Genomic DNA, 21,076 nt, shown 5'->3' on the forward strand with positions numbered 1-21,076 from the left:
CTCTCTTAAGGAGATGTGCATGTGAACCGCTTAGAAGTCACAAGATTATAGCGGTATAGAAAAATAAAGTTATTATTATTATTATTATCTAGTTTGCTTTTAAATCCTAGAACGGTGGATTCCGCAATAACCTCTTCTGGGAGGCATTCCAGGTGTCCACCACCCGCTGCATGAAGCAGAACTTCCTGATATTTGTCCTGGACTTGTTCCCCCTTAGCTTCAGTCCGTGTCTTCTTGTCCGTATCACATTGGACATTGTAAATAATTTTTTTTTCCTGCTCTATTTTGTCGATTCCTTTCAGTATTTTGAAAGTCTCGATCATATCCCCTTGCAGTCTCCTCTTTCCAAGGGAGAACAATCCCAGTCTCTTAAGTCGTTCCTCATATTCCAAATTCTCTATACCTTTTACTAGCTTCGTTGCTCATCTCTGCACCCTCTCCAGCAGTTTTATATCCGTCTTTAGATTGGAAGACCAATGTTGGACACAGTATTCCAAGTGTGGTCTGACCATTGCCCTATAAAGCGGCATTATAACTTTCTCTGATCTACTCGTGATTCCTTTCTTTATCATGCCTAACATTCTATTTGCTTTCTTTGCCGCTGCCGCGCATTGTGCTGACGGTTTCAGGGTCCTATCTATCAGTACAACCAGGTCCTTTTCTTGTTCACTCTTACCCAGAGTTGCACCTGACATTCTATACTCATGTTCCTTGTTCTTTCTGCCCAAATGCATTACTTTGCACTTTTCCACATTAAACTTCATCTGCCATTTCTCTGCCCATTTCTCTAACTGACACAAGTCGCTCTGGAGTTCCTTGCTATCCTTCTGCGATCTGATTGCCCGGCATAGCTTTGTGTCGTCTGCAAACTTGATGATCTCACTGGATGTTCCTTCTTCTAGGTCATTGATGAAAATATTAAATAAGATGGGCCCAAGTACCGAGCCCTGGGGCACACCGCTAGTCACTTTCTCCCAGTCTGAGAAATTCCCATTTATGCCCACTCTCTGCTTTCTGTTCTCCAGCCATTTGCCTATCCATCTTTGTATATCCCCTCTATTCCATGGCTTTGTAGTTTCCTGAGAAGTCTTTCATGTGGAACCTTGTTGAATGCTTTCTGGAAGTCCAAGTATATTATGTCCACCAGTTCTCCACTATTAATTTGTTTGTTCAAGGTCTCAAAAAATTGAAGTAAATTCGTCAAACATGATTTCCCTTTCCTGAAACCATAATGACTGGCTCTCATCAGGTCGTGTGTATCCAAGTGCCAGACTATGCTATCTTTAATCAGTGCTTCAACCATCTTTCCAGGAACAGTCGTAAGACTCACAGGTCTGTTGTTGCCAGTTCTCCTCTTGATCCTTTTTTGAAAATTGGCGTGACATTCGCTATCTTCCAGTCATCCGGTATCTGTCCAGTTCTAATTGACAGGTTGGCAAGTTTTTGCAATAGTTCTCCAATTTCAACCTTCAGTTCTTTTAAGACTCTCGGGTGAATTCTATCCAGTCCAGGGGATTTGTCACTTTTAAGTTTGTCGATCTGGTAGTATATCTGGTCCAAGTCCACTTCTACTGTGGTGGGTTTGTCTTCTATTACTCCTTTAAACACTTCCACTGCTTCTGGCATTGTTGCAGTGTCCTCCTTAGTAAAGACAGATGCAAAGAAGGAATTTAGTCTGTCTGCAATTTGTTTGTCTTCCTTGATGTACCCTTTTCTTCCCTGGTCTTCCAGCGGTCCCACTGCCTTTTTTGCGGGGTTTTTCCCTTTTACGTATCTAAAGAAGAGCTTGAAGTTTTTGGCCTCTTGTGCTATTTTCTCCTCATAGTCCTTTTTGGCATCCCTCACAGCCTTGTGACATTTCTTCTGATCATCTTTATGTTTGTTCCAAGCTTTGGTTGTTTTCGTGCGTTTCCATTTGTTAAAAGAGCCCTTCTTTTCTTTTATGGCTTCCTTCACCTGTCTAGTAAGCCATGCTGGTTCTCCTTTGTCTTTAGTTTTCCTTTCTTTGGAAACCTGCGAAATGTAGAGATTTTGTGCTTCCGTTATAGCATTTTTCAGTAGGGACCATGCCTGATCTACCATTTTAACTTTGTCCATCTTATTTTTGAGCCGTTGTTTCACCATGGCTCTCATGCTATCGTATTTATCCTTTTTAAAGTTTAAGGTCATGGTTAAGGTTTTGGTATGTTTCCCTTTCCCAATGTGAAGTTTAAAGTTGATCACGTTGTGATCGCTCGTCCCCAGCGGGACCGTGACTTCTACTTCTTTTGTCGGTCCCGTAAGGCCATTTAGGACCAAGTCCAAGGTGGCGTTTCCTCTTGTCGTCTCTCTTACCATTTGTTCCAGGAAGCAATCCCGTAGCGCCTCCAGGAACTTGGCCTCCTTGCCACAGTTGGAGGTACCCAGGTTCCAGTCTATCCCCGGGAAATTGAAGTCTCCCATGATTATTACATTGCCTGTCTTACATTCTTGTTTAATTTCTGTCTAGAAAATGGATTTTGTAAAGAGTGAATTGGAAGGGTTTAGTGCAGTGGTCTTTGCTAATTTTTGAACAGGTGCCACTTTGGATCTAAATGAGCCGAAGGAGAGTCTCCAAGTATTTTCCCACACAGGATTAAGAACGTAAGAATTGCCGCTGCTAGGTTAGACCAGTGGTCCATCCTGCCCAGCAGTCCGCTCACGTGACAGCCCCTAGGTCAAGACCAAAATGAGTCCAGTCTCACCAGTTTAACATGAATTTGTCCAACTTTGTCTTGAAACCCTGGAGGGTGTTTTCCCCTATAACAGACTCTGGAAGAGCGTTCCAGATTTCTACCACTCTCTTGGTGAAGAAGAATTTCCTTACGTTTGTATGGAATCTATCCCCTTTCAACTTTAGAGAGTGTCCTCTCTTTCTCCCTACCTTGGAGAGGGTGAACAGTCTGTCTTTCTCTACTAAGTCTATTCCCTTTAGTAATTTGAATGTTTCGATCATGTCCCCTCACACTCTCCTCTTTTCAAGGGAGAAGAGGCCCAGCTTCTCCAATCTCTCACTGTATGGCAACTCCTCCATCCCCTTAACCATTTTAGTCGCTCTTCTCTGGACCCTTTCGAGTAGTACCGTGTCCTTCTTCATGTACGGCGACCAGTGCTGGACGCAGTACTCCAGGTGAGGGCACACCATGGCCCGGTACAGCAGCATGATAACCTTCTCTGATCTGTTTGTGATACCTTTCTTTATCATTCCTAGCATTCTGTTCGCCCTTTTTGCTGCCGCAGCACATTGTGCAGATGGCTTCATGGACTTGTCGATCAGAACTCCCAAGTCCCTTTCCTGGGAGGCCTCTCCAAGTACCGCCCCGGACATCCTGTATTCGTGCATGAGATTTTTGTTCCCAACATGCATCACTTTGCACTTATCCTCGTTGAGCCTCATTTGCCATGTCAATGCCCGTTTCTCGAGCTTGATTATGTCATGTTGCAGATCTTCGCAATCCCCCTATGTCTTCACTACTTTGAATAACTTCGTATTGTTCGCAAATTTAATCACTTCTAGTTAATCTTATGTTAACCACATTGAACTTTAAGGTAATTGCAGTTTAGAAATAAATTCTTATGATATGTTATGTATGCCAGTCATAGGCGCCCACCCTCCCGACTCCCAGGGTTTTACTTAAAATGATCAGGCAGCCACCACCACACAGCTTCAAGGAGCAGGCCTGCCCCCGGAAGTAGAATGAAGACTTCCGGGGGCAGGCCTTCTTTTTGATGCTGCGCGGCGGCTGCCCGATCATTTAAAATTGAAGCTGCAGCACGATTTCACCTTGGACCCCCAAATTGAAACTGCCACATGAATGCCTTGGCCCCCCCAAACAAGACAGCATTCCGCTGCCCCTGGTGCCAGTGACATACATCCTTACTATTCTACTTCTCTCTCAAAAACACATCTATACCAAGCCTTACACCACAACCCTCTACCAAACCTTCCCCACCCTGTACCTGCGTACCATCACTCTCTCTACCTCAAATTCCTTGTCTGACTCAGTTATTCTCAATCCCCAACTTGTAATAAAGCCAAAAGTATGATACCTTTTATTAGAAAAAAAAAATTCTTCACGTAACAACATGCAATACAGCTGACAAACAAGAACTACAAAAAAAAATCAATACTTGGAAACATTTCAGCTTCAGTTAATGAACTGCAAAGTACTTCATCAAGAATTAAAATGCCAAAAGCTTTTGTCTGTCTTTTACAGTTGTGCTCCTAAGTTTACATACTCCTGGCAGAAATATTGGTCAGGTGAAGCTATCATGCATGGGAAACCACATTCTTGCAAAGGTCATCTTTGTTGACAGCAACAGGGCTCGAATCAACCACTCTAATGAGTTGGGGACACACTATTAGGCAGAACACAGACATTTCAAGAAGTAATAGGGTTCCCAGATGTCCGGATTTCCTCCTTTTGAGGGGGTCCAGACGGCTTTTCAAAACCCAGCACTTTGTCCGGGTTTTGAAAAGCTTCTGACATCAGGACGGCATCCGCGAATGTGTGGATGCAATGCAGTGACATCACACTCACACGTTCTACGTCATCGTGTGCATCCGCGCATGCATGAATGCTGTCCTGATGTACAAACAGGTTAAGAGGGTGGGCTGGGGGCGGGAAGGGGTGTGACACAGGCAGAACTGGATGGGCCTGGGGGCGTGGCCATGGGCCTGGATTTTCCTACAGGAAAATCTGGTAACCCTAAGCCAGGGGTGTCCAATGTCGGTCCTCGAGGGCCGCAATCCAGTCGGGTTTTCAGGATTTCCCCAATGAATATGCATTGAAGCAGTGAATGCACATAGATCTCATGCATATTCATTGGGGAAATCCTGAAAACCCGACTGGATTGCGGCCCTCGAGGACCGACATTGGACACCCCTGCCCTAAGCAGTCCATGTAATCCCAGTCCACTCTGCAAATATCTGTCCCTACCTTTCCCTAGAAAAGCTGGTTACAAGTGCAGTTCCATCACATTTGTTTGCAGTAGCTTAAGCTTTCATACCCTCTCCAACAAGAGATAACAATATTAAATAACTCAGAAACAAAATCAGTACATTTTTCCTGCAAAATCTTCAACTTGGTTCTGAATTCTTGTGCCAATATACAAGAGAGAACTCCCTCCATTGTGAACCAGGGCAAACAGAACAGCAATGCCGGTAATTTTTATTCATTCGCACCTCACTCGATTAAAAGGCCACCTTCAATGGGTATAAACGCCCACAATTCTGTGAATGAAGTGCCAAATTGACCATGTACTAACCATACAAATACAGATGCCAAACTTGCAGTGCCAAACAGTCAAAGAGATTCCATTAACTGACCACTTGCATTTGCACAGCTCAAAAACACTCTGCGCGGGAAAATGGAACGGCAGTATCAACCGCACTTATAAAGATTAAAAAATGCACCTGGATTGGATGTTGTTTATGGTCTGGCTTCTCCTTTCTGAGAAGATCTTTTCCTCCAAATAAGGGGAAAATGGAGGTTGGCAAGAGCAAATGGAGGAAGTAGGAGAGGGTTAAGAGAATCCAGGTAGCCACTATAATCCTTTTCCTTCTTAGAGTGGGTAGACCTTATTTATTTGTATATTTATAATATTTATATTCCACACTATCCAATGTCCTAGATGGATTATAAATTAAAACATACACAATAAAAACAAACAGCATCTTACAAACAAAACTTAAAATAGCTTAAAATAAATTTCTGCCCACCATTTCATTGGACGGATATTATGAATCATAATCCAAATCTGATTCTTCATCCTATCTAACCAATTCCATAACTCTGTTCAAACAAATATGTTTTTAAGCCCTTCTTAAACAAATCAAAGGTTTGTAAGGTTCTCGATTCTGATGGCAATGAATTCCATAATTTGGGACCAACTGTTTGCCCTGTATCGGTAGCATGGAATGTTGCTACTCTTTGGGTTTTGGCCAGGTACTAGTGACCTGGATTGGCCACTGTGAGAATGGGCTACTGGTCTTGATGGATCTTTGGTCTGACCCAGAAAGGTTATTCTTAAGTTCTTATATAACATAAGAACATAAGCATTGCCTCTGCTGGGTCAGACTAGGGGTCCATCGTGCCCGGCAGTCCGCTCCCGCGGCGGCCCCCCAGGTCCATGACCTGAAAGTGTTCCCTACCTAACCTAAAATATCCATACCCTATTCGCTCAATGTCCTGTAAGGTAAACCTCTATCTGTACCCTGTAATCCCCTTTGCTTCCAGGAAGTCATCCAGTCCCTTTTTGAACCCCAGAATTGTACTCTGTCTTATCACCTCTCCGGGAAGTGCGTTCCAGGTGTACACCACCCTCTGAGTGAAGAAGAACTTCCTTGCATTCGTTATGAATCTGTCTCCTCTCAGTTTTTCTGAATGACCTCTTGTTTTAGTTGTCCCTGCTAGTCTAAAGAATCTGTCCCTCTCCACCTTCTCTATGCCTTTCATGATTTTATAAGTCTCTATCATGTCCCCTCTCAGTCTCCGCTTCTCCAGGGTAAAGAGCCCCAGCCTGTCTAACCGTTCGGCATACGAAAGATTCTCCATACCCTTTATCATCCTCGTTGCCCTCCTCTGGACCCTCTCGAGTATTGCCATGTCCTTCTTGAGGTATGGCGACCAGTATTGGACGCAGTATTCCAGATGTGGGCGCACCATTGCTCGATACAGTGGCTGGATAACTTCCTTCGTTCTGGTAGTGATACCTTTTTTGATAATGCCCAACATTCTGTTCGCTTTTTTTGAGGCCGCTGCACATTGCGCCGCCGGCTTCATTGTGTTATCCACCAATACCCCCAGATCTTTTTCTTGGCTGCCTTCCCCGAGTACCCTCCCTCCCATCGCGTAGCTGTACATGGAGTTCCCCTTCCCTATGTGCAAGACCTTACATTTCTCCACATTGAAGCTCATCTGCCATTTTTTTGCCCACTCACTCAGTTTGTTCAGGTCGCTCTGCAGTTCTTTGCATTCCTCAACAGTTCTGACCCTGCTGGAGAGTTTTGCGTCATCCGTGAACTTGATAACTTCGCACTTTGTCCCCGTTTCTAGATCATTAATAAATATATTGAACAGCAGTGGACCCAGCACTGACCCTTGCGGAACACCACTTGTGACCCCTATCCAGTCAGAGTAGTGCCCCTTTACTCCTACCCTCTGTTTCCTGTCCGCCAGCCAATTTTTGATCCATCTGTGCACATCCCCTTCCACCCCGTGACTCCACAGTTTCTTCAGTAAGCGTTCATGGGGAACCTTGTCGAAGGCTTTTTGGAAATCTAGATATATAATGTCTACTGGGTCACCTTGGTCCAATTGCTTACTTATCCCCTCAAAGAACTGCAGTAGATTTGTCTGGCATGATCGGCCTTTACAGAAACCATGCTGGCTCGATCTCATCAGATTACTTTTTTTCTATATGCTCATTGATACCTTCCCTGATCAGTGATTCGGCCTCTTCCCCGGAACAGAGGTTAAGCTCACCGGTCTGTAGTTTCCCGGGTCGCCTCTCGATCCTTTTTTGAAGATCGGTGTAACATTCGCTATCTTCCAGTCCTCCGGGATTACCCCTGTTCTCAAGGACAGGTTGCAAATATGCTGCAGTAGCTCTGCTGTTTCATCTCTGAGCTCTTTCAGTATTCTCGGGTGGATCCCATCTGGGCCCGGAGCTTTGTCCGTTCTTAATCTATCTATCTGCCTGAGAACGTCTTCGAGGCTTACCTCCATGCATGATAATTTCCCCTCTTGATCTCCCCTGAAGATTTTTTCCGGTTCTGGCACACTGGTTATGTCCTCTATTGTAAAGACCGACGAAAAGAACTTGTTTAGCCTACCAGCCACTTCTTTTTCCTCTTTCACCACTCCCTTCCGGTCACCCTCATCCAGGGGCCCCACCTCCTCCCTCGCTGGCTGTTTCCCTTTCACATATCGGAAAAATGGTTTGAAATTTCTTGCTTCCTTGGCCAGTCTCTCCTCATACTCTTTCTTGGCTTTCCTGACTACTCGGTGACATTCTTTTTGATGCTTCCTGTGCTCTCTCCAGTTTCCTTCAGTTTTATCTTTTTTCCACTTCCAAAATGATTTTTTCTTGTCTCCTATCACTTTCTTTACTTCACTGGTTATCCATGCAGGGTCCCTCGTCTGATTCTTCTTGGAACCTTTCCTAAATCTTGGTATATATAGGTTTTGCGCCTTGTTTACTGTGTCCTTGAATAGGGACCAGGCTTGCTCCACAGTCCGAGTTTCCTTGGAGCTGTTTCTGAGCTTCTTTCTCACCATTTGTCTCATGGCATCATAGTTCCCTTTCTTGAAGTTAAATGTTGTTGCCTTGGTTCTCTTTCCCATAGGTAGTCCTACTTGCACTTTGAACTGAATCATGTTGTGGTCACTGGTTCCTAGTGGTCCCATGACCTCCACATCCTTTGCGGGTCCTTTCAGCCCATTGAGGATCAGATCCAGAATCGCTGATCCTCTCGTTGGTGCCTCGACAAGTTGTTCCATGAAGCAGTCCTGGACTGCTTCCAGGAACTCCGTTTCCCTTGCACATTTTGAATTTCCAAGACACCAGTGTATACCAGGATAGTTGAAATCTCCCATAACTATGGTGTTTGGGTTCTTGCATTCCCTTCTCAGCTCGGCTACCATTTCTGTATCCTCAGCTTCAGTTTGCCCAGATGGACGGTAGAACAGTCCCATCTTTATCTCGGATCCGTTGCTTCCTGGTACTTTGATCCACAATGACTCCAGTTGGGCATTTGTCGCTGCTGTGTCCACAGTGGTTGAGTGAATGGTATCCCTTATGTATAGTGCTATTCCTCCCCCTTTCTGGTAAGTCCTGTCTTTTCGGTAGAGTTTGTATCCTGGCAGTACTATGTCCCATTTGTTTTCCTCGTTCCACCATGTTTCCGTGATCCCTATGATGTCTAGTCTCTCATTATTGGCCATGACTTCTAGTTCCCCCATTTTGTTCTTTAGGCTCCTTGCATTAGTATACATGCAGTTCAACTCCTAGCATTTTCCCTTCCTTTCTATTTTCGCTTGCATTCCATTCTTCATTCTGTCCCCTTCCTGACCTGCCAACTCCTGAGTATTGTCTCTTTTGTCCTCTCTTTGTGGTAGATTCCTATTGCCTTCCCCTTGTGGCGTGTTCCTATTGTCCTCCTCTTGTTCCTTCTCATCATCCAGTCCCATTTTGACTTCCCCTTTCAGCATGCTCATCCTTTCCCCCTCTCGCTTCATCTGACTCCCTTGTTTGTTCATAGTCTGTTGCTTGCCACTTGTGTCTTCCCCGTAATCTTTCCCCTCAGTACCCTCACTGGATACTGTTTCCCGAACCGTCGATACCAGGTCGACTGTCGGCTTTCCCCTTCTACTTAGTTTAAAGCTTGCTCTATCGCTCTTCTGACGTTATTTGCTAGTTGTCTAGTTCCCGCCTTGCTCAGGTGTAGACCATCCTTCTTGAAAAGCTTGTTCTTTCCCCAGAACGTTGTCCAGTTCCTCACGAAGAGAAATCCCTCTTCCTCACACCATCTTCTCATCCATGCGTTAATTGATTGTAGCTCCGTCTGCCTCTTCATTTCTGCCCTCGGTACTGGCAGGATCTCTGAGAAGGCTATCCTCTGGGTCCTCATCTTCAGTTTCCTTCCTAAGATCTTGAATTGTTCAGTCAGTGCATTCTTGCTGTAGTCCCTCCTGGTGACATCGTTCGTCCCGACGTGGACTATCACTGCTGTCTCTTCCGTCTCTGCTCCTTCCAGGATTCTCTCAATCTTGTCAACGATGTCCTTTGTTCTCGCTCCTTGGAGACAGGTCACTAGCCGATCCTCTCTCCCTCCTGCTATGTGACTGTCAACATGCCTCAGGATTGAGTCTCCCACCAGGATTGCAGATTTCCCTTCTTTCAGCCTCCGTGTCGGTCGCAGGTCTGTGTCCTTGGTGTTCTTCGTTTCTTCCAGCAAGGTTCCTCCGTGGGTATCCTCTACCTTGGTGTCAGATGTTTCTTGTCCTCTGCTCTGTATGTCTTCCTCATTTCCGTGCTCCTGTTCTTCCACTCTCCATGTCAGTCGCAGGTCTGTGTCCTTGGTGTTCTTCGTTTCTTCCAGCAAGGTTCCTCCGTGGGTATCCTCTACCTTGGTGTCAGATGTTTCTTGTCCTCTGCTCTGTGTGTCTTCCTCATTTCCGTGCTCCTGTTCTTCCACTCTCCTGTAGGCATCCTCGATGAACCTCTCGAGCTCCCTGACCTGTTCCTCGATGTACTTCTCTCGCATGGGGTCTTCGGCTGTCTGGAAGGGGGCTTCGGAGATGTAGAGTCCCTCCAGCTCCTGGATCCTGAGCTTCAGTCAACTGACTTCGCTCTTCAAGCTCTCCATTTCCTGACATCGTCCACACACATATGACTGCTGCCCGGAGGGGAGGTAGTCATACATGTGGCAGTCCGTGCAGTACACTGGGAAGCTCATCCTTCGGGTTCCTTCCGCTTCCATATTTGTCCACTCTCTAGGCGTCCTGTTGCTCTTTGCTAGTGTGTTCACTCCTGTGCCTGGCTCTTCCTTACCTTCTTCGTCTTTCGCTTCCTTTTACTTATGCGCTTGTGCTATTTGCCCCTTGTTTACCCTCTGTGGCTGCCTTCTCCTTTAGCTTGTGTTCTCTCTTGAGTCCGCCTTTTCTTGTCCTGCTGAGCTTGTTACTGCTGTCTCTGTGTATGTGTGTGCGCTACCTTCTTGGCCTATATTCTTCCAGTCTAACTGTATAAAAGGAGGGGTTTCCATAAGGTCTGAAAAGCAAAACGCAATGCTCTGCTTAGTTGATCTAACGCAGGGGTAGGGAACTCCGGTCCTCGAGAGCCGTATTCCAGTCGGGTTTTCAGGATTTCCCCAATGAATATGCAATGAAAGCAGTGCATGCAAATAGATCTCATGCATATTCATTGAGGAAATCCTGAACACCCGACTGGAATATGGCTCTCGAGGACTGGAGTTCCTTACCCCTGATAATGTCAAAGAAGATGAAATACCTGGAGAAATTAAATCCTACAGAACCTTAAAACCTAACAGAAAGATTTTAAATGTAAGCCTTTGTTGAACTGGCAGCCACTGCAAATTTCTAAGTGCAGGAGTATTGTGAGAACAACTGGAAACACCCAACAACATTCTTGCCACTGCATTTTGAGTCACCTGCAATGCCTTGATAGAACTCTTTGAGATTCCCATCCAAAGACCATTACAGTAATGAAAATGTGGGATAACAATACTCTGCACTACTAACTGAAAACTAAAATCCATACATCATTAATTACAAAATCTGCGGGTATATCTGCAGAAGGATGACTGGATAAAAATAAAATATGTATTTTATCCATGTTAAGTTTTAGACCAGGGGTGCCCACACTTTTTTGGCTTGCAAGTTACCGTACTTTTTAAATGACCAAATCAAAATGATCTACCAGCAATAAAATTTTAAAAAACACAAAGCACACTGTATGCAGAGAAAACGTTAATTATCATTTATATTCGGGGGGAGGTGGGGGTGGGGGTTTAAAGAGGTCGTCAGATGATTTTAAAATATGCAATGTCACCTCAGTAACAACTATACAAAAATAGACAAATATACCCCCTCCCTTTTTACTAAACCACGATAGCAGTTTTTAGCGCAGGGAGCTGAGCTGAATGCCCCGTACTGCTCTCAACGCTCATAGGCTCCCTGCACTAAAATCCGCTACTGCGGTTTAATAAAAGGGGGCCATAGTGCAAAATATAGACAGCAGATATAAATTCTCAAAACGGACATATTTTTATCACTAAATTGAAAATAAAATCATTTTTCCTATCTTTGTTGTCTGGTGATTTCATGAGTCTCTGGTTGCACTTTCTTTTTCTGACTGTGCATCCAATATTTCTTCCCTTCTTTCTGCCTCCTGCATGCTTCCTCTCCTCCAAACTTCATTGCATTCCCCAACCAACATCTCTGTCCTTCCTTGAGTCCAACTTTTTCTTCCTCTCTCCCTGCCTGCCCCCTGCCATCCGACATACTCCATTCCTCCCCCAACTTTTTCTTCCTCTCCCTACCCCTATCCCCTTTCTTTCTTTCTGTCTCCCTGTCTTTCTTTCTGTCCCCCTGTCTGTCTTTCCGTGTCCCTGTTCTGCCTCCCTGTCTTTCTTTCTGTCTCCCCCTTCTTTCTCTCTGTCTGTCCTTTCTTTCTCCCCAAGCCACTGCTGGGGCTGTCATCTGGGAACAGGCCCCCAAGCCACTGTTGCCGCCGAATTCTCTCTGTTCCCCGATGCCACAACAGGCCAGCAGCGACTGAAGAAGTGCCGGGCCCACCAGCCTTCCACCCTCCCCCCCCCACCAATGTCAATTCTGATGTCAGAGAGGAAGTTCCGGGCCAACCAGGCAGCGATTGGCTGGCCCGGAACTTCCTCTATGATGTCAGAATTGATTTGGGGTGGGGGGGAGGAAGGCTGATGGGCGTGGCGCTTCTGCAATTGCTGCTGGCTTGTTACAGCATCGGGGAAACCATATTTGCCATCACTTTGTATAAATACACTTTATTATGTATGTAATCTCGTAACCCGTTCTGAGCTCTCCTGGGAGAATGGGATATAAAACCAAATAAATAAATACATAAACTAAAAAGAACAACCTCCTGAATCAAGTCCTATTCTGCGATGCCCAGTAATGATATCAGTAATGTGTCCATATCATGTTTTGATCTGAAACCAAATTGGTTCAGGTCAAGAACTCTAGAAATTGTTGATAAATCAACTTTTCTAACATCTTTGTAAGGAGGAAATTGGTTTATAACTTGTCACTTGATTAATGAGCATGGACTGATTTTTAAGTAATGATTGAACAGAAGCCTTTCCCAATAAATTAGGTAAACATCCCTCTGAAAATGATTTGTTAGCAATACAAGTAATCTCCTTAAACATAAGATCTTTCACAGGTTTAACAAATGAGGGATGAGAAGAGTCCAGGGAGCATTTTGACACCTTAATACTCTGAAGAGCTGTAGAAGCTTGTAATAAAGATACTGGTTGAAATTTATCCTAACATTTTTTACTTCTGATAAAGGACAAGATAATTCAGTAGGAAGCATACTTTCCTTAAATAATATACCCCCCCCCCTCCCTTTTACAAAACCACGAAAGCTCTGCTGAATGCTCTGCACTGCTCCCGATGCTCATAGAGTTCCTATGAGCGTCGGGAGCAGCACAGAGCATTCGGCACTAAAAACCACTTTTGCAGTTTTGTAAAAGGGTGGGGGGGAGGGGTTTAGTAATGTTATTTCCTTTTTTCCAGAAAACCTATAACAAAGTCTTGACTGCTTAAAGATGATTCAAATCTGGAAAACAAAGGATCAAAGTGGTGGCATTATTTGTCCTTTCTTGTTCAGTTTGTATGTGCTTTTTTTTTTTTTTTCAGAGGAAATTGGGATATTAATGGGAAAACAATCGTACCCTATAAGAAAGGAGCCTGGTGTAGTCTCTGCACCTCGGGTCGGGCTGGCTGCTTTAAGTCCTGGGATCACATTGGAGGTCTATGTGGTAAGTACAGTTACTGAGGAGACTCTTCACATACCCTATGGAAAGCTAATTTTCAAAGTTTTTATTTGAATAAATACTGGGCTTCTCAAAATTGCTTTCAGGAAGGGCAATTTTCAAAGCCATTTTTTATCTAGAAATATTAGAGATTTATGCACGTAAATTGGTTGTCTAAAAATGGCTTTTTCTCAATACAGTTAAACATATATTAATGGAAGGCATTCCTGGGGCATTGTTGAAGCAGGACTGAAAAATATAGTGCTTTGGTTTTATTCACAAGTCTACTACTACTACTATTTATCACTTATATAAGCAACTCTGTTTTAGCCATATTCAGTTTTAGATGGCTTTGAGACATCCAAGCGGCAATGTTGGACAGGCAGGCAGAGACTCGGGTTTGGGTTTCAGTAGAGATATCTGGTGTGGAGAGGTAGATCTGGGAGTCATCAACATAGAGATGATACTGAAAACCAAGTGGGGAGATCAGTGCACCAAGGGAGTGGGTATAGATGAAGAAAAGGAGAGATTCTAAGACAGCCTTGAGGTACACCAATTGACAGTGAGATAGCAGTGGAGGAGGATCCACCATTGCATATGCTGAAAGTGTGATGGGAGAGATAGGAAGAAAGCCAGGAGAGAACAGACAGCGCATCGAGTAGGTGGTGATCACCAGTATCGAAAGCAGTAGATAAATCGAGAAGCATGAAGACAGAGTAGAGGCCTTTGGATCTGACCAACAAACAGGTCATTAGAGCAAGGACAGTTTCCATGGAATAGAGTAGGCAAAAGCCTAATTGAAGTGGGTCAAGAGTAGTGGCGGTGGAAAGATAAGTCCAGGCAATGTGATGAACAGCATGTCTTCAGGTAAGCTTGGATAAGATGGGGAGGAGGGAGATGGGGGTGATAGTTGGAAGGGGAAGTGGGATCTAGTGAGGGTTTTTTTTGAAGGTTCAGGGTATAGTTGCTGTGTGAGAGCGATAAGTTAAGGAGTGACAGATAGGAGAGATGACAGTGTTGTGGTGCTTAGGGCATTATCATATATCAGTGTCCTGTTTTATGTAGTGGGGCTATGAAATATAAGAAGCATTGCCACAAAATAACATACTTTATTATAGTAGACCATATTTGCAGAACTTTCCTGTAACTGCCCCCTACAAAAGCACAAACTGCAGGAACCTCAGCAAGCTTTCAAAGGGAAAGTGTGGGCAACCTTGGAGCAAAGTCCATGAGCAAACTGCCTGGAACAGGGCTTCCCAAACCTCTTTTCAATATGACCCCATTTTAATCCTGAAAATGCATAAAGATGATGATAATGGAAACAAATTGACTGATATTCAAAGGCACTTATCTAACTGGAATTGCTAACTGGATAAGTGCAGGAGAATGGAGTATTTAGTGGCACTTAATTGGATAGTGTCACTGAACCACTGAATATCCCTTTTGACTGCCTCCAGCACTATCCAGACAGTGAAAAGTGTGGTCCATGGACAGTTATGGGCTGGCTCAAGGGACTGTGACACCCTGAGCCAACTTTTGCATCAGTGCCCCCTCCCCATGATCTGATATTTCTGCCCCGCGTCTCAAATTCCCCCTCCCGTGCTGGATGATAAAGAATGTCAAAATCGCAAATCCTGGGTCCAACATCTCTCCCTCCTCCACCTACAGGGTATGTGAGGGGTGGGAAATGAGAGAAATGCCAGACCAGGGTTATGGTGTCTTCAATTACTGGCATCCTGAGTAAGTGCCTCATAGGTTGGGTCAGCCCTGGGCAGAGTTTGGAAAGAGCTGGAAGTTATCGGAATGGTCTGAGTATCATTGATACCTGGCCTGATTCTAGAATATTCATCATTAGCTGGTATTTGGACTGCTTGCACTAAATATTCAGTGGGGGGGTTTTCTACCTGTGGCAGTTGGTGTTTCTGTGTATTTTTTTTTTGTAGTACTATTACTAATCCTAATCATTTCAAATAATTTTTAAGAACAGCGTACAAATTCCATGGCAAAGGAAACAGAACACAATTATATAAAACCTCACTGAGAAGTTATCAACTTGTTATTCAGAGCTTCCATATATTTAGGATAGCAACAACATTTTTTTTCTTTATGCCCTACCTTTGTTGTTGTTAGGTGCCATTGGCTCATGCTCGAGTCCTAGTGATTTTGATGAGTTACAGATCTAAAAGAGAATCAGTTTTGTGCTAATCCGGTGGTAAGGTCCTCCAGCGTCATCCCCATGGTTGTTTTCAACATGTCCAGCCATCTGGTTGTAGGTCACCCTCTTTGCCTGGTTCCTTCAATCTTCCCAAACATAATGTCCTTCTCCTATGATCTTTCTTCTTTCAACGGTTTGTGACCAAAATAAGACAGTCGTAACTTCCTCATTTGCGGCTTTGAGTGACATAGCTGGTCTGATCTCTTCTAGAATCAATTTGTTAGTTCTTCTTGCAGTCCACGGCACACACACAAATCCTTCTCCAGCACCAAAGCTCAAATGAGCCAATCTTCTTTCTGTCCTTGTTTACGTAATGTTCAGCTTTCGCATCCGTAATTGGCCACTGAGTTCTTGGTACAAGTCTGATCTTCGTTTGGAGTGTTATTTTCCTTGCCTTTGAATACTTTGTCAAGAGCCTTCATGGAAGAGTGACCCAGTGCTATTCTGCAGAGTATTTCTTCCCTGCTTAATCACTTCTTTATTTATGAAAGAGCCAGGAGATTGAAATCCTTTTACAAACTTCTATTCTATCGCCTTCAAACTCAAAAATCATTATTTTCTGTGTTCATGATCTTCTTCTTATGTTCAGTTCTAATTTTCATGTTATGACTTTTCTGAATCGATACTAGCATGTCTTCTTTGCTGCTGGTGAATGAACGTTGTATTGTACTGCATAGCGCAGCAGTTGTTTATATTTCGGCCACCAGCTCTTGAAACCAATGCCTCTCTTCTTCCAAAAATGCTTTTCTAAAATGGCTTCACCTTAAAGGTTGAACTGATAAAGTGACAAGATGCATCTTTGCCTGACACCACGTTTTATTGGAAACCAATCAGTGTTGCCATATTCTGTTCTCCTACAGCTTCTTTGTTTTTTGTAGAGGCTCTTTATCAGCTAAGTTATGTATTTGGGTATTCCCCATTTGTGCTAGAATTCTCCATAGTTTATCATGATCCACACAATCAAAAGCCTTGCTGTAGTCAATGAAGCTTTTTGACATTCTTTGCTCTTCTCCAATACCCATTTAACATTGGCAATAATGTCTCTTGTTCCTTGACCCTTTTCTGAAACCAGTCCTGAACTTTGGGTAGTTCTTGCTCAGTGTATAATTGCAGCCTTCGTTGTATTATTTCCAGAAATATTTTGCTGGCGTGTGGAATTAATGCAATCGTTCTGTAATTGTTACAGTCCATGGCATCACCTTTCTTCAGGATAGGTACCCCCCTATCTTCCTTCCCACCTTCCCCCTCCCCTCCTCCCCTCGCTTAAAAACCCCCCACTGACTACCATTTACCTTCGCTCCCTCTTCTACTTCCTTTTTTTTATCTATTCAAAGCATGAAGCTGTTCAACAGCAACAGCAATAGTGGGAACAGTTAGCAGCAGTCAGCACAATGCTTGGAGTATCTGTGCGTGCTCAAAGACCCCTTTTACCAGCCTAACAGGAAACCCACACTGGGAGAGGTTATGGCCTGTGAAATTCATGACTCACAGGTCTCATGCTGACTACCACTACTGGATCATAGTAGAGGTCCAGAGAAAGAGAAAGAATCCCTATTTCAGTGACCCCTCCATCCACGGATGATGTGACCTTATTTGGGGTCTTGATTCACAGTTTGGCAAGCACTGGTTGGAATTATCCCCTCTGTATGTTAAAGTTCAGATAAAGGGGTTACTATGAGCTAATAAGAAATACCAAATAGAGTTTTTTTCATATGATTTTTGGAACACTATGAGCTAAATTAAACTACACTAATTTGATCCACATTTACTAAATGGTATTACTTATGTAGCCAAATCTTATATTTGGTTGGGACTGATGGTCATCTCTGAGATGGGTACAATCAACTTATTGTGTCTATGTCTCAAATTCACTCTTCTCCCCTCTCAATTTATAATTCACAGCACACAGGACTGTTAAAGGGTTACCCTTAATTTAGAAAGATTCACTATGGTTAAATGGCAAAAAGAGTTTGACACAGTAGAACAACAAGCCAAAAAGATCCCTACCGGCAAACACATAACTTACTTTGTATATCAAGTCCTTTGATTTTGCAGCTGTTAGTCTGGTACAATTTGGCTGGGTACTTGTATAACCTAGACATTTTAGGCTGACATGTGACTTGAATTCCATCAGCTGCTGTAGTGCCTCTCAACCCAGTCCTCAGCGGCACACCCAGCCAGTTGGGTTTTTCAGGACTATTCATACATGAGATCATTTGCATGCACTGCCGCCTCAATATGCAAATTGATTTTCATGGGGGAGAGAGCTCAGGCCCCCTTCCACTACTGGAATACCCTTAGACTGGCAGGTAGGGATGCCCAATCCCCTGCCAGCTGAAGAGATCCGCTGCCAGAACTGACCCAGTGCTGCCTCAATAGGAAGTCGGCGGCCTTCCCCTTCCTTCACTTAATACTGGCATGCCTCTGGGGCAGTTCTAGCAGATCCCACTAACTGATGGGCATTGAGCATCTTCACCTTCAAGGTACGGATGTTGGGAGGGGGGAAGGGGGGAGAGGAAATGCTGTATGTTTTCTTCTCAGTCCAGCCCTGGGCCCTGGGAGGATAAGGCCACAGTGGAAAGACTGAATGAATTCTTTGCTTCAGTCTTTACGGAAGAAGATATATGAGATCTACCTGAACCAGAAATGGTTTTCAAGGGTAATGATGCGGAGGAACTGAAAGAAATCTCGGTGAATATGGAAGATATACTAAGCCAAATCGACAAGTTAAAAAGTGATAAATTGCCAGGACCAGATGGTATACATCCTAGGGTACTAAAAGAACTCAAACATGAAATTGCTGACTTGCTGTTAGTGATCCGTAACCTGTCACTAAAATCATCTGAAGTATCTGAAGATTGGAGGGTGACTAATGTTACGCATGCAGATTGTGAAAAATTGCAGATGAAATTTAATGTGGACAAATGCAAGTGATGCACATTGGGAAGAATAACCTGAATCACAGTTACCGGATACTAGGGTCCACCTTGGGGATTAGCTCCCAAGAAAAGGATCTGGGTATCATTGTAGACAATACAATGAAACCTTCCACCCAATGTGTGGCGGTGGCCAAAAAAGCAAACAGGATACCTGTAATTATTAAAAAAGAAATGGTTATTAACAAGACTAAGAATGTCATAATGCCCCTGTATCGCCCCATGGTGTGACCTCATCTGGAGTATTGCATTCAATTCTGATCTCCTTATCTCAAGAAAGATATAGTGACGCTAGAAAAGGTTCAAAGAAGAGTGACCAGGATGGTAAAGGGGAAGGAACTCCTCTCGTATGAGGAAAGACTAAAATGGTTAGGGATCTTCAACTTGGAAAAGAACCAGCTGAGGAGAAATATGAGTGAAGTCTACAAAATCCTGAGTAGAGTAGAACGGGTACAAGTGGATCGATTTTTCACTCCATCAAAAATTACAAAGACTAGGGGACACTCGATGAAGTTACAGGGAAATACTTTTAAAACCAATAGGAGGAAAATTTTTTCACTCAGAGAATAGTTAATCTCTGGAACGCGTTGCCAGAGGATGTGGTATGAGCAGATAGTGTAGCTGGTTTTAAGAAAGATTTGGACATGTTCCTGGAGGAAAAGTCCATAGTCTGTTATTGAGAAAGACATGGGGGAAGCCACTGCTTGCCCTGTATTGGTAGCATGAAATGATGCTACACCTTGGGTTTTGGCCAGGTACTAGAGACCTGGATTGGCCACCGTGAGAACGGGCTACTGGGCTTGATTGACCAATGGTCTGACCCAGTAAGGCTATTATGTTCTTAAGTTCCGGTGCTGGCTTCACCTCTGATTTCATGCATATTCAATGTGGATATCCTGAAAACCTGACTGGTTGGGTGTGCCCTGAGGGCTGAATTGAGAAGCACTGAGCTACTGCATTTTCAGTTTCAGCTCCCAGGGTCTGGGATATGTTTCCAGCTGACTTTAGAGCAGAACAAGATTATTTGTGGTTCCGACTGCTGCTGATAACATATGTTGACCTGTGCTTAAAAAGACTGAGTTGGCAAAACAGTATTATAGATTGTTATACTGTTTGTTTTTTGTCTTGTGCAAACTGAATTAGAAACATAGAAATGTGATGGCAGAATAAAGGCCAAATAGCCCATCCAGGCTGCACATCTGCAGCATCCACTTTCTCCTCCTCTCCATAAGAGATCCCATGTGCCCATGCTTTCTTGAATTCAGACAGTCTTTGTCTCTACCACTATTCCCACTATACCTACCACCTTTTCTGTATAAAAGCATTTTCTTAGTTTACTCCTGAGCCTAACACCTCTTTACTTCATTCTAGGGCTCTAGGCCCTCTCCACTGTGGAGTCTCCTTTCAATTGAAAGAGACTTTGCCTCATGCATATTTATGCCATATAGGTGTTTAGATGTCTTTATAGTATCTCCCCTCTCTTGCCTTTCCTCCAAAGTATACATATTGACATCTTTAAGTATGTCCCTGTACACCTTTTGACGTAGACCAGCGGTTCTTAAACCTGTCCTAGGGACCACATAACCTCCCTCTTATTGGTCTTGGATAGCACATATTGCCAGACTGATTACTTGGGACGTGCAAGATCCACGCAACACATATAAGTGAAGGAATCTCTTTGTTTCTATTTGGGATCGATATTTACGATTGCTGCCTCACAAAGCACATAATAAGCTTTTGAACACATTAGGGATGCATCCCCATAGGGCGGTTCAGGTGCCATTCTCTTTTTGGGATCTCTTGATTTCCACAGTACTTGTCTATATCTTTGATATCCCCTGCACTAGTGCTTTTAGCTTGGTGGAGGCCCCCACTTGGACTGTGTATCCCTCTGTTTGACATCAGCTTCCAGACTCGGGATGGGATGTGGTGGGAGGGTTGGGGTAATGGGGGTGGGTTTGGAACTTTGCCTTTTTATAGTCATTTGGCACCTTTTTGCCCATGTACTCTTTTGATTGGGGGTTCTTGACATGTTGGTGTAGCTGGATTTTGTGTGCTGGGGGAAGGAGGGAGGGATTGTTCCTCTTTATTTGGTTCTGCACATTTCCACTGTATATTTTGTTCTGTTCCTTATTTTTTCTTTAATACAAATGCTTTGATTTTAAAATAAGGCAAGGGAAGAGGGGAGGTTGTTACCTTGCTCCTCGGGGCCCATAAGTCTAGGGACCTGAGATAGACGTACCTGCATTCTTATCTTGTAATTGGGATTGGGATTGGGAATGGTTGTGATCTACTAGTCACTTTGTTTGAAAACTGATGATAATACTTTATTACTGTAATTGGTTAGTTAAAACTCTTTATGTAACT

At 43.8% G+C, this 21,076-nt stretch overlaps 1 protein-coding gene across 1 annotated transcript in view; it reads left to right on the plus strand.

Moving 5' to 3' along the window:
• Positions 1 to 21,076, plus strand: part of CLEC18C (C-type lectin domain family 18 member C) — a 120,297-nt gene that overhangs the window by 71,228 nt on the left and 27,993 nt on the right. Inside the window, 1 exon segment of the mRNA XM_033942444.1 lies at positions 13,443 to 13,564. Within this exon segment, the coding sequence (XP_033798335.1) occupies positions 13,443 to 13,564 (122 nt within the window).

This window comes from Geotrypetes seraphini, chromosome 4 (genome assembly GCF_902459505.1).
Source record: "Geotrypetes seraphini chromosome 4, aGeoSer1.1, whole genome shotgun sequence".
NCBI classification, from domain to species: Eukaryota; Metazoa; Chordata; class Amphibia; order Gymnophiona; family Dermophiidae; genus Geotrypetes; species Geotrypetes seraphini.